At 36.5% G+C, this 13,241-nt stretch overlaps 1 protein-coding gene across 1 annotated transcript in view; it reads right to left on the bottom strand.

Moving 5' to 3' along the window:
- Window positions 1-13,241, bottom strand: part of LOC104625856 (ras-specific guanine nucleotide-releasing factor RalGPS1-like) — a gene marked incomplete at its 3' end in the record, with an annotated part of 32,044 nt that overhangs the window by 5,204 nt on the left and 13,599 nt on the right. The window contains 1 exon segment of the mRNA XM_010293605.1: window positions 11,276-11,343. Coding sequence (XP_010291907.1) covers window positions 11,276-11,343 — 68 coding nt within the window.

The following is a 13,241-nucleotide window of genomic DNA, read 5'->3' as shown; positions in this document are numbered from 1 at the left end:
CCTCTGGTGCCAGTTCTAAACCCTGATTTACATTAAGTCCTTTTAAGGGGATGACATTATAGTTCACTGAGAGTTACTGATGCATTGTGTTTAACAAACTGTTGAAACTACAGCCCGTGAAAGAGTAGCAGTCTGAAGGCACAGCCTTAAATGAGTACCAGTATGGTGCAGTGCTTTTTCACACAAACACTATGCCTCTTGTCATAACAACTGTTATATTTTCTAATACATAAGAGTTTAAAGTTTTAAGTTTTTCACCATGGAGAGTCACAGAGCTGAAAGCAGTAAGACCATTTGATTAATTTCATTCTAAGACAATGTTTATTGAAACAAACATGGCGACTGCACCAAAATTGTTTTATCTAGAGAAAGAACAGCAAAATAATAATTTTGTGCTGACACAATCAAGCCATTACAAAATCAAAGTCAGCTGGATTTGACTCCAGGTATTTTAAACTATTTATAGGTTCAAATGGTATTGCTATCAAAACATATAAAAGATTAAGAGATGTTGTCTAACAACAAGAATAGTTCTTTGGGAGTTTTCACTGTACACTCCCTTTTTTTTTTTTAAATTAGACCCCCGTTTTAGAAGCATAGAGTGAAATTTGCACTAATATGAATACATCACAAAAATATTTAAAGACTGGTCATTATAACCTGATTTTAGCACAAGCTTTTATTACCTTGACAGCTTCAGAACAGAAAAGGTTTGTTAAAAAAAACCTGAAACAAATGATATAATGTGTCTAAAAGGACTGCATATCTCAGATTGAAAGTAAGATTATAGAATCAGACTTTAGTTCAGGTTAAAATACTGCCTGGCTAAGGTGAAACGTGTCAAGGGTGACAGAACTTGTGGAAATAGGTATAGGAGCCTTACAACTTAAGCCAACAGCTCCAGCCTGGCTTCCTTGCTATTATATATGGCAATCAAAATTGCTTTCATCAGTCCTGTGAAGGAAGTAATGGACTTACACTAATTCCTAGTTAAGTGTCTTTAGTGAAGATCCTGATGACAGAAAACAGAAGGGATAAGTGGGATAAGATGAAGACAGAAGTATCAGCTGTGTTGGTACCACTCTGTCTGGAGCGGCCATTTTCTATGCAGTTCTGCATCTTCCTCATCTCCAAGGCAAGAGAAGGAAATATATGCAGTTTGGTTCCGTTAACCCTGTGCTAAGGTAAAAAAAAATCTGAGCTTAAAAACCTTTACGAAGTCTTTGCATCTGCTCTGCTGTCAAAATCTCTACGAAGAACTGTGAGGTTCAGAGTTCCTGCTAGACAGGACCTGTGCTGCAGGGTACACTCAGTTCAGCAAGAAGTCTGGGGTGCAGAGGGTGCCAGCATGAGTTATGGGGCACAGGGGAGATGACCTCATTTCTGTAAAGGGGTAAGAGACAAGAGAGCCTGTGCCAAGAAGGATGCCAAAGAGGGTAAGTGGTGAGATACTGATGAAAACTGCACAGACCAAGGGATGTTTATGGACATACCAGACTGCTGAGCAATTAGCTGGGAAAGCTATGCTTGATACTGCTGATAACAAAATTCCAGTATTTAAATTCATTTGAGATTGAGTTATTTTGCCCCTTTTTTTCCAATAAGTGAAGTCATCTGCTACTGCTAACTCTCTTCTTTACTCCGCTGGCTCCACTCCTAGTGCATACTGTTACCATGATTGCTATTCTGTTATTTTGCCTTTCATGGAGACAAAGCACTCTTAGTAGGATTTTCCAGTCAGCTGGCATGAACAAGGGTTAGTTTGGTTTTCATTATTCTCAGCATCATTTTCAAGACTATGCTGACATGCACAAAAATAATGTATAAAAATACTAAAACATTATTAAAAATTTGTTTGCGTTAGGGAACGTGAGACAACTTCATAACAGTAAGCTGAGTGCTGTTCAGAGATCTGTGTCAAGAACATTTGGAAAAGTTTACACATATCCCAAAGGATCTCACTGTTTTTTCCTTTGCATAATTTTTCCATGAATAATCCTTCAAATGTTATAAATGAATGCTACTTTTGCAATCCTTCAGTAGAACATGTGAACATTTACAGTCTCCAGAGTTTTTAAAAAAAGCAACAGGGTGAAGGAGTTACAGTTCACCATTTCTGTCCACTAAAAATCTATCAGTAAACCAATATTAGGCATCCAAAAAGAAAACTGAAAATGAGTTGCATACTATATGCTGAAAAACGGAGTGATTTTTCAGGAAGGTAAAAAAGTCTCAACTATTTACTATTTTTTGGTGAGCAGCTAAGAAGTAAAACTGATACTTACCAGCTCTGTCTCTAAAACTTAATAAAGACATTCCAAGCCACAGACTCTCTAGTTAAATCTTCACTGTAAATTTTTACTGTTCTGTTGCCATTGTAACCAAAGTCAGTGGGTGATAATTAAAACTTCAAATAGAAAGACCTACTTACAAAACACACAATAAAGAACTTAAGAAGAATTTTGTGCACAGAATCAAGAATGACGCAAAAAAAAAAACACCCCAAAAACCAACCTAGAATGACGGCTATTGTAAAAGCATAGTTTTAATTTTCAGAGTAATGCTTTACAATTGAACTAAAGCTTATTAATGCACACAACATGCAAGAGACATGTATGTTATGGCTGCTTCTCCGACAAGAGCAAAGCAACAACAAGAATCAGAGTCTTTAGCTGCACCTCTCTGTGCTCCCCCAAGCCCCACAAAAGCCCACAAACAAACAAACAAACAAACAGTGTGTTTTGGTCAAACAAATTGAAGTCCGCCTGCTCTGTCTGCAAAGGTCCATTGCTGCAGAGGTCAGGAAGATTATTTTGGTTATTGAATGAAAGTACTCTTTTTTTTTTCAAAAGGACTATAAACTATTTCTAATACCTTGCCCTGGGAGTAAAGGGAACATAAATGGGATTTTGTATTTCTACCACATGATCCCTGTTGCTGTAATTAATATCCTGTTCTAATCTCCACCTCCACTCTACATAACAGGAAAAGGTACAGATACATTTATAAAAACTAATTTGGAAACCTTATTCTGCAGTGCATTTTTTTTTTTTTTACCCTAAGGATAATAACTGGTATAGAATATTAATCTGCCTACTTTGGTAATCAAGAATTTCTAATTCTAGAAATATCACAGGAAGAAAAGGATTAATTCATTGTTTCATTCCAGACTTTATATTTTTCATCTTCCACAAATCCTCATTCTCTTTTCATTTTTTGCATTTAAGAAGAATATGTCAAGTCTAGGGAAACATTCAGTAGAAAACATGATTAAGATTGCTGCCAATAAACTGTCTGGCTTTGCTGCATTGTCCTTTCCTTCTCTATGTGTTTTTCTTTCACTGACAGTCCAGATGAACTATGATTTTCTCAAGTGCCTTCTAATATGTGTAAAGAACATCTTGCTATCTGTTTACATTTTCCTTGAAATCATTCTCAGTTTCTTTAATTTCTATTGTCCACTTATCCAGCTATAGCTTGTTCTTTTTTCTCGATTCCCTTCTACTTCTCAATGATCCTTCCTTTATTACAGCCTTCATTGGATTTTCAGGTGAAATGTGCAGATTTGCTGTCCTAAATAATCAGAAAACAGCTTCAAGAAGTCTAACAACAAACTTCTTAATTTAGTAATTCAAAAAAAGCCATGATATGAACATTTCTTTTCTCCCTCAAACTCAACTGATTGACTTTGTGCAAGTAACCTCCCATCCCAAATTTCTTAAATAAGTGAACAAAAAACAAGAGATTGAGAGACAGGCCTGGAGTACATGGTATTCTTTTGCTTCACTTTACTTCCAGGTCCTATTTTTTAGAATCTATTTTATGCTTACAGGACTCCAGAATATACTTATTAGGCAATTTATTAGAAGATGTTTCTTCATAGCCCTTACTGTCTCATATATATTTCCTCAAATTTGTAACAAGAATAGTTTGGCAAGGTTTGGGTTTTTTTTGTTTTTTACAAATGCTACCACCTAATGGTGCCAAGAATGCTTGGAATAGATACACAGTGTGGTCCTCCTTTGATGTAGTCTTTGCTTTATGTTCAAATTTGCATTAACAAAATCCACTAATTTAAAGGTTAATTCCAAAAGCATGGTTTGCAGCAAGGGAATAAACAGTTACATGTATGTCAATCTTTTGTAATGTCGATCAATAACAACAATTATGAAAAGGAGAACTCTCAATCACATGAGCATATTAACTTACACTTTCTTTTCCCATAAATTTAAGCGTAACAGTGAATCATGCTGGGTTGTTATCTCAGGATACTAATGTCCTTAATGGGCAAGTACAGCTTAGGCAGGGGCAACTCCAGTCACCCCATCTCCATTGCTGTTATGAAAAACCTGCATGCATGTGTGAGGAAGTAGCTCAATCTTCTTGGACTGTTCAATTCTGGCTTACATTTTTTGCTATAGTTGCCAGAAGGGATCAATTAAGTGATGTGGACACACAGAGGAGTTTGTTGATGTTAATACATGAAGTGTCAAAACGTACAAAATGGAGCCTTGAGGAGTTTGCCCAGTAGTACTCAATCCAGTATCTTCAAAAGTAGGACTGTAGAAGTATGTTAATAATGTAGTGCTAGATGAAATTATAGTACAGGCAAGATCACAAGTTTAATATAGTTAGCAAGGACAACAGCAAACCAGACAAGTGCTCCAGAAACCTGGGGCACCTTTGTCTGTGCCACTCTATCAAGATCAACTACAACCAACCATGTTTCTAATGTACTTCTGACTGCACTGTAAGTGCGCTTAAGTGTATTTCCTTCAAATGCTTACTGAATACGATGATACTTTCAATTTCAGGTGTTACTTATATGGACTCATTAATTGTCAGCATTTGTGTTACTTATACTGCACCAGTGGAATGTGCAAGACCTTGACTTAAACTTCAGCAAAAATGTTGAATTTCTTGCAGCTGGATTGGCAGGGTAGTGCCTGAGCTTGGATGACATCCATACTGGCAGTGAAGACATACCAATTGTGAGAGAAGAGCTGCAGGAAAACTCTGAAATTTGTGTCCAACAAAATACATTAACCAATCCATCAAAAAATAACTTTTTGCAGAAATTATTCCAGGTGACTGCTCTGAAAAAAGAGGAAAAAAATCCCCAAAAACCAGAAAAGCCCCTTGTCCTCTGGCTGTTTTATATATTCTTAACATTCCTAGGGAGTAATAGCTTGGCAATAAACTAGGACATTAAAGAGACTTGTTTGGTAAGGATGTCACAGAAAGTGACAGAATATTCTTCTAGATTTTGTGAAGCTTTGGTCTGTTAAGAAAAAAAACCACAACACACTAATTCTGGATGGATTTAGTGGTTGATAACAACATGTGAACCCCACACATTTGTCTTCTATTTATTTCTTTCAGAAATACACAAATGAGTTATAAAAATTTGTAGTTTTTTTTTATCACTGAGGAAGAGATTGGAAATGAGTATAAGTTTGAAACTAAAGAGCAAAGTTTTCTGGATGGTCTGTAAACTTTTGTGAAGAAAACGTAGTTCTTCCATTTCTACCTTAAGTACAGTGTAAGAAAAGCAGACACTATGCACATGAAGCAATAACCAAGCACTTGCTGGAGGATTAGACAATCCTCATTTCCACAGAACGATTGGCTGCTAAAGCACTTAGTACAAACTATTTATTAGTTGCCAAAGCAACCAGTAAAACAAATGGCAAAACTAAATGTCAGCTCAGTGTTTACATGGAAAATAATGGCATGGGGGGGTTTTTATTCTAAAATGCTGAGACTTCTGTACAGATGTCACTACTGCAGTATACCTACTTCCAGAGGGTTACAAATGTGCAAACAACCCAGTATTTCTTCCTTTTGTTTCTACATTTTCAACTCCTAGATATCACATACTTTACATTCGATAATCTACTCCTTCTAATTAATTAAAATAATTAAAATAAATATTAGAAGTTCTTTAGCAACTCTTAAAGCTGAATGGACTCAGCACAAAAAAGAGAACACACCTGTTTCAGATTAATTACTCTGGATTCCTCGTAGGGTGGTAACATGAAACCTCTGGTCTACTTATTCTCCTTTCAAGAATTATACCAAGACCTTCTTGGAAAAAAAAAAAAAGAAAAAAAAAAAGGAGGGAGTGAGGGTCCATCCCTGACTGTTGCATAACAAAACCCCCAAAATAAGAGCTGCCCACAGCTGAGGCCTGGCTGTTGCTAAAAAGGACTCCTAAATGCTAACTTTAATGAAGGGGTTCGTTAAAAATCACAGAATCATGAAGACCAGTCTTTGAGTCACTTATTATTAGATAGAATTTTCTGGATATGGTACTTATTTTAAAATTATATTTTATCTTTTTATATTGTTTTCCAAGACAGGATGGTGTATTTCAGAGAATGAGCAATCATTTTCTATGTTCTGATTAGTACCGCACCCTGAACTTTTCAAAATAACATTAAGATGATAAAGAACATGCATAAAGTTTTCTATACTGAGCTACACTTGGTGTGCAAATTCTAAGGAACTTCAGTTGCTTAGAAGGATAACTTATTAACCATATATTACATTAAAGATTTTATTTTTTTCTGGGAAAATGTATTGAGTTATACCTTCCAAAACAATCTCTCTAATAGCTGTACCATAAATGCTGGGCACCTCCTAGCCAACAGTGCAGGAACACAGATGTCGTTTACAGCTAATTCAACTGGAAACTGTGAACAGTTAGCAGACTATAAGCTCTCCAACTACATTCTCTCTCTCTCTCCCTCAAACCATAGCAAGGCAGAATGAACAGGCTTAAATTGCTGCCAAGGAAGTTGTGTGAATCACACAGTTCCTGAATGCATTCAATTAAACTGTTTAAAGCTCCTTTATAAATGCTACTTGCAAGAGACAAGAACCTCTGCAGCATTATGGAAGGCATGAAATCTTCCTGTGAAAGCACTATTCTCAGTTATATATGCATTTGGTAACTAAATGAGACCATCTTAGCCACTAATATACCAAACATAGCTCGTCGTGAGACATTTAACTTTAATCAGAAGTCTGTCTCCTGTTTGAATTTACGGGAAAACCAGTTGGCAACCAAAGTGGAAAATGGACACATGGTTTTCTCCAGTACTTTGCAAACAGAAATACTGAAGGATTTAACTGTTTTTATTGAGCCTCACCCTCACAAAGATACTTTAAGGGGAAAAAAATAAACCCATCATGTCCCCAGGTGAAGTATACTGTTAATCTGCTTTTGAAAGAGAGAAAACTGAAGTTGGGCAGAAGATAAAGTCACAATGCTGGGAAGGAAAATCCATTTCCATCATCAACACAAGTAATTATACTTTAGGACATGAAGATGACACTATCCCCTGCACTTAAGTCCACTACAGACTCTGGAATTATTACCGTGATATCAAGCTTTTTCTCCACATTTGGAAACACACAGCAACCTATAATAAGGCACTATGTCACAGGCAGAACTCAACTAGACTTACTGCTATTAGTAACTTTTTGACTATCAGGAGAACTGCACTGACAACTGCCCTTACGAGTCAAGAACCTTTATTTTACCTTAAAATCACTGTATTCAGTCTCCTATGCCTTAAACTATTGACTGGAACATTAAACTACTGCCTAAACTATTTTGAGATCATCTTTTACCACACCACCTTAATGACGGCAAAGGATTTACTCCTGGCACACAATGGTTGAAGTGGAAACAACCTCAAACTATAATCTGAATCCAAATGTAGTTGCCTTGAATACCTTTGAATGTGCTATTTTTAATTCTGCATGGTAAAATATCTTATTACTGATATTTGGGTATGTTAGCTTGGAATTACTCAGACCAACATTTGTCTATATTTCTATTTATTAATGTTGTGAAATAAACAATAAATTATTGCCTTCATGCTTAGTTAAATTTCAATTTGAATTCATGCGAACTTACTTAACTAACCTTCTCCAGGAATTAATTTGTTTTTTTTCAGTAAAGTATATTGGATTCCCTTTAGTAGCATTTTTGCAGCCACATAGGTGCAGATCACTGAAAAATTCATGTGGATATTACAAAATGCTGGTGGCATTCATTGTCTAACTGGCACTAAGTGAGAACTCCATCTGAGCAAGAAACACAGCAGTCCACAACTGTGTCAAGCTTTTGAAGGAAATACTAACAGAAAAATGGAGCAATAGGAATGACTCAAGACTTGGTTTCAAGTCATATTTATTCTCATTCTGAATACAGAAACCTTATAGAGCATATAGAGGCACTACAGATTCACAGCGAATCGTTCACCCTCTCCTAATAGTGCCAGATACCACATGATCACATAGTCAATTGAGCAGGTACTACTGAACATTGTCCCGATCAACATTTGTGGACTCCAGCTGAGCTCACTTCAGTATAAAGCCCTATTACCTGCCTGGCTCAGGAGAGTTCAAAGTTCTTGTTTCCAGCTTTGGAACTGTATTTTTAATTCCCTTCCATTACAGCTCTAATAAAGTCTAGGCCTTCAATTAAGAATTACAGGGTATTGGTGATGATCACATACTATGCTGTACAAGTTAGAACTTGTACAATCAACCTTATGAAAGGTTAACATCAAGACGCTAGTGTAAATCATTTAAACGTGAGCAATACAAAGTGAAAGCCAGAAAACAAAAAAGTTCACTTGGATGTCTGCTTTACATATGTAAGGTATAAACATATGAGGGGCAATGACTTAGTTGTAAGTTTCAAGTATTAAAAGGCAAATTCTCACAAAAGCAAAATCAAATATTACATGATGTGGTGGGTTGACCTTGGCTGGCTGCCAAGTGCCCACCAAGTCCCTCTATCACTCTTCCTCCTCTGCAGGACAGGGTGGGAGAAAATAAGATAAAAAAAAACCTTGTGGGTCACGATAGAAGCAGTTTAATAAAGAAAATCAAAGGCTGCATGCAGAAGCAAAAGTAAACAAAAAAGAATTTATCCTCTACTTCCCATCAGCAGGCAACGTCCAGCCACAGCCTGGGAAGAAGGGCCTTGTAGTGGTTGCTTTGGAAGGCAAACACCTTAATAACGAATGTCCCCCCTCGCCAAGTTCTCTTAGCTTTTATTGCTAAGCACATCATATGGTACAGAATAGCACTCAGGTCAGCTTGGGTCAGCTCTCCTGGCTATGTCCCCTCACAAACTCTTGCCCACCCTCAGCCTACTGGCCTTTTTTGGTGGGGGTGGGTTTGGAGAGACAAATGTGATGTGAGCACTGCTCAGCAGCAGCCAAAACACCACAGCCTTACAAGCTACACATAGTAGCCTTATCAACCTTCCTAGCTACAAATACAAAGCACAGCACTATGACAGTTGCTATGGGAAAAGTTAACTCCATCCCAGCCAGACCCGATACACATGTCCGTACAAAGAAAGTGTTAATTAAGAATTTCTTTTGAACTTACCTAGTTAAAAAAAAAAATTTCCTCCTGAGAACTACTACCTTATATTTCAAACAGCAATTAATAATAGTGAGCATTGAGAGGGGAGAGGGAGAGCGCCTTCCTGAAGAAATGTTTTCTTCCGAATTACTATTTCTGTAGATTTTATTCTTTTGTCCTTAGAACTGTATGGACTGAAGACCAGACCAAATGTTTAGCTGACTTTGGGAATAGCATTCATGATCCTGAGACAAACAAGACGTTCCCAATAAAAGACTGTCCATTTGACACTTAGAAAGGGTTTCACAGCACCCAACATGAAGAGCTGGGAGGCAGAGGAAAAACACCCATATTTATTTTTTTCCTTTCATATTTAGCATCTTTTTCCTTTTTCTTTCTCTCTTTCATTCACTTTGTCTCTCTCTCATTTGGTGAGAATAAAAGACATTTTGAATGCCAAATGAAATTGCCTGTCAGATGTGGTCTGGACCCCTTGGATTTTTACATTCATACATGGTTTAACATAATGAGACAGAAAACTGGCCATTCATATTTAAGAGATTAACATAGAACAGCTTTTGAGATGATGGCTCCTATGGTAGTAAGTACATTTCACATAGTGTGATGTTGGTTTAGTCTGTTCATAGAAATAAACTGTGTTGGTATAGCAGATTTGTTTCGGTCAACTTATGGATGGTACGCTAGTTTTCTAAATGTTGCTAAAAGCTATTACAGAACTTTTGTCCTCCCACTTCACAAAATGAAATTGTCTCAAATTTATGTCTTAGTTCACAAAGAAACCTGAAAGGAGAATTTCCTATGTTATTCACTGCATTGATTCATTTGTACTGAAAGAGCGCTCCTCCTTCTTCACTTTTTAAATAATGATGAAAATGCAAGCATTTGTAAAAAAAATCACACAATCTAATTTCTGTTCCAAGGCAAGCAAACACCCTGTGTTATCCCTTGAATTGTAATTATTTATACACACATCAGCAATCTTTACGGATGACTCATGCTACTAATAACACCTCTGAATTACCAGGTCTGACTTCTGGACAAAGGAGCTCACAGCAATACTACTGTATTTTACTGAGGGAATCATGGTCCCTCAGTAGACTCCGATATGGTAACGAGGTTAGTGAAAGACTTGGTGTCAATACTGACAACCTTGGAAATCTGCACTGGTGTACTCCAGAGATTAACTTTAGATGTACTGTACTGTAGATAGGTTTTTAATCTCAGCAGGAAAGCCCAATAGGTTTTATGCTACTTATTAAAAATATGAAAGCTACTAATAAATCATCTTAAAAATGCTCCTCTTTGCCATCCAGGTAAAGCTGTTCTCCAGAAAGGCAAATAACTGTACATCCCTTCTCTACAATCTCTGCAAATTAAGTCTTATTTCCGAAATCAAATAGTTTTCATTCATATAAGATCAATGGATTTGTTTCGCCTAGTAAAATGAATGCTGGTATGTGTGAAATCAATCTTGATATGTGGGATAGAATTTGTTACTGTAAGAACTTCTGATGGTGAATATCATAAAGGAAGAAAATTATTTAAGACAAAGAACAGTGCTAACCTAAGTACAAGCTGGCTATGTAGAAATTTGCAGTAAAAATCAGATCTTTTACAACTACCAGAGGAGTGATGTTCTGGACCAAGGATGTGCTAAAGCTCGGCATATGCATGGAAAAAGATCAATTCTCTGAGAGCCCTTACAAGATAATTCTGTAACTGCAACAAAAGCCCATACTTGGAACTGATTACGTCCTCCAAAAACCCTCTGATATAAAATGGGTTTTCCCATATTCTTCAGTGGAGAATTTCTGTAATTAAAATTATTTCCTTACTCAAATTTTCAAATGAAGTTTTATACCTGCAAGATCTTCTTTGGAGGAAACCAGTCGAGGAGAGCTGTTACCTGGCTCAATTCTTAATGATAATCTGGAAAAACAAGTTTTTAGAGAAATTAACAAAAAAAATTTCTCAATAAAAGTTGAAAGAAACTGAAGAAATTAATTGTTTTGGCAGTGATAAGCAGGAATTCTACTTTGTTGGAAGTGTAGTTATTTATTTTGTTATGTAACAAAACAATTTTTTTAAAGTCACTACCTGTTAATCCAAGAAAGAAATTGAGGTAAGTCTATGAAAACAGAAATGGAAATTGGTATTTTATACTCCCTATCAGTGTAAAAACATTAAAAACCCTCAAAAAGTTAGTAAATTTATGACAGCATTTCAAAATATCACGCATGGCTTCACTATCACTTTCCTTACTACCTTGTCTTTCATATACACAGAGTTTTATGGGGAACACCTTCCAGTCCATTCTCCACAGTATTCAAGCATTGTCAACTACGTTTTAGTGTGAAGTTCGTCAACAAACCTATGGTCCCTTTTCATGTTTTAGAACTTCTATTCTTCTCATAGTACTAGATTCTTTTAACTAGCCAAAGTAATATATTTCTAGGAGGTAACGAATCATTCCTTTCCAGATTATCTCTTCTTTCTGTCAATGTGACTTCCATGACCAGGAAGTGGCAATGTGCCTCTCCTAGAAGCCATTTCTCATTGGTGTGAGAAAGTTACAATAAAATAACTCAGTGCACAATTCACATGTTAATCATATGGGAATTCCTTTCAGTACGACAAAATGGCAAAAAAACCTTAATGAAGTCTTTCCCTGTAAATAGGGCTCTACTGTGTGAATTTATCTTCCATGCCTGCAGAAATGTTCCAGTTGCATCCCTTGCACAGGAGTTACTCCTTCGTTAATTTTTGAGGCTGATCTGTTCCTCACTATATTAGAGGTTTATTGCTCCTGTGCTGCGAGCTTGATTTTTGCACAGAAAGCTTTTAAAAAAAAAAAATCTTGGTTTTAAGAATCTCCTGCAGAACTGTGCTATTTACAGATACTGAGTGTTAAGCTCATTATAGTGGGTTAGCTCATACTTGACAAACCAAAGTCCTTTTGCAAAACAGAACACTCATTTCAACCTGTTTTACACAATTGTTCTCCAGAGAGAAGCAGACAACCCTTCTCTTGCTAACCCATCAATTTTCCACAACTGCTAATTTCTTTCTTCTATTTCTGTCTATACAAGGGAGCTGTTACCTATCCTTCCCCACATGTGATAACTGCATGTTTTCGTTTCTGCCAGCTTTAAGGAACTAACTTCTGATGCTCTTTCCTTATCCTGTTATCAAATAAATTAGTGAGTTTTATTTGTCCCCTGTGGCAACAGACACAGTTTATGTGGTCACTCTGGAAACATTTGTCTAGTAAGCCCACTGCAAAAAGATATGACTGCAATTGAGTCCATGTAAGCAAATAGCTTCTCCATTTTACAATTATGTGATTTGTAACACATTCTTCCTGAAAATTTCTTGCTTTGTTAGAGTAAAAGGAGTTTACATCTGTAAGTAAGGATTACAGACTAGACTTTTAAGCATGCTGAACTGAATTGTGCACATTAAGCAGGTCCAGTCTATCATTTCAGATAATAATTTACAGAATCAGGTATTTTTCAGAGCAATTGTGAAGGACTACCTCACATATCTGAGAAGGCCACAAACCACTTGTCCAACTTAATGTTTTCCATCAACTTAATTAGCTCACTATGTATCAAGCTCCAGGACCCAGCACAACTCTTGCATGTTTGAAAAACAGCACAGGCATGAATACGTACATAAGGGGAAGTGCCATGACCTGCTATCAGATTTAAGGCAAGAGCATTTTTACACCATCTTTAGTGACCAGAACATCTGACAAAAGCAAGTAAGACCACCTTCCATGCAACTACTTGTACTATAGTATTTCTCTCTTTCTGTTTAAAAATATT

This window comes from Phaethon lepturus, unplaced genomic scaffold, assembly GCF_000687285.1.
Source record: "Phaethon lepturus isolate BGI_N335 unplaced genomic scaffold, ASM68728v1 scaffold35480, whole genome shotgun sequence".
In the NCBI taxonomy this organism is placed as follows: domain Eukaryota; kingdom Metazoa; phylum Chordata; class Aves; order Phaethontiformes; family Phaethontidae; genus Phaethon; species Phaethon lepturus.
Note: the sequence above shows the minus strand (reverse complement) of the source record. Positions and strands in the feature narration are given on the sequence as shown.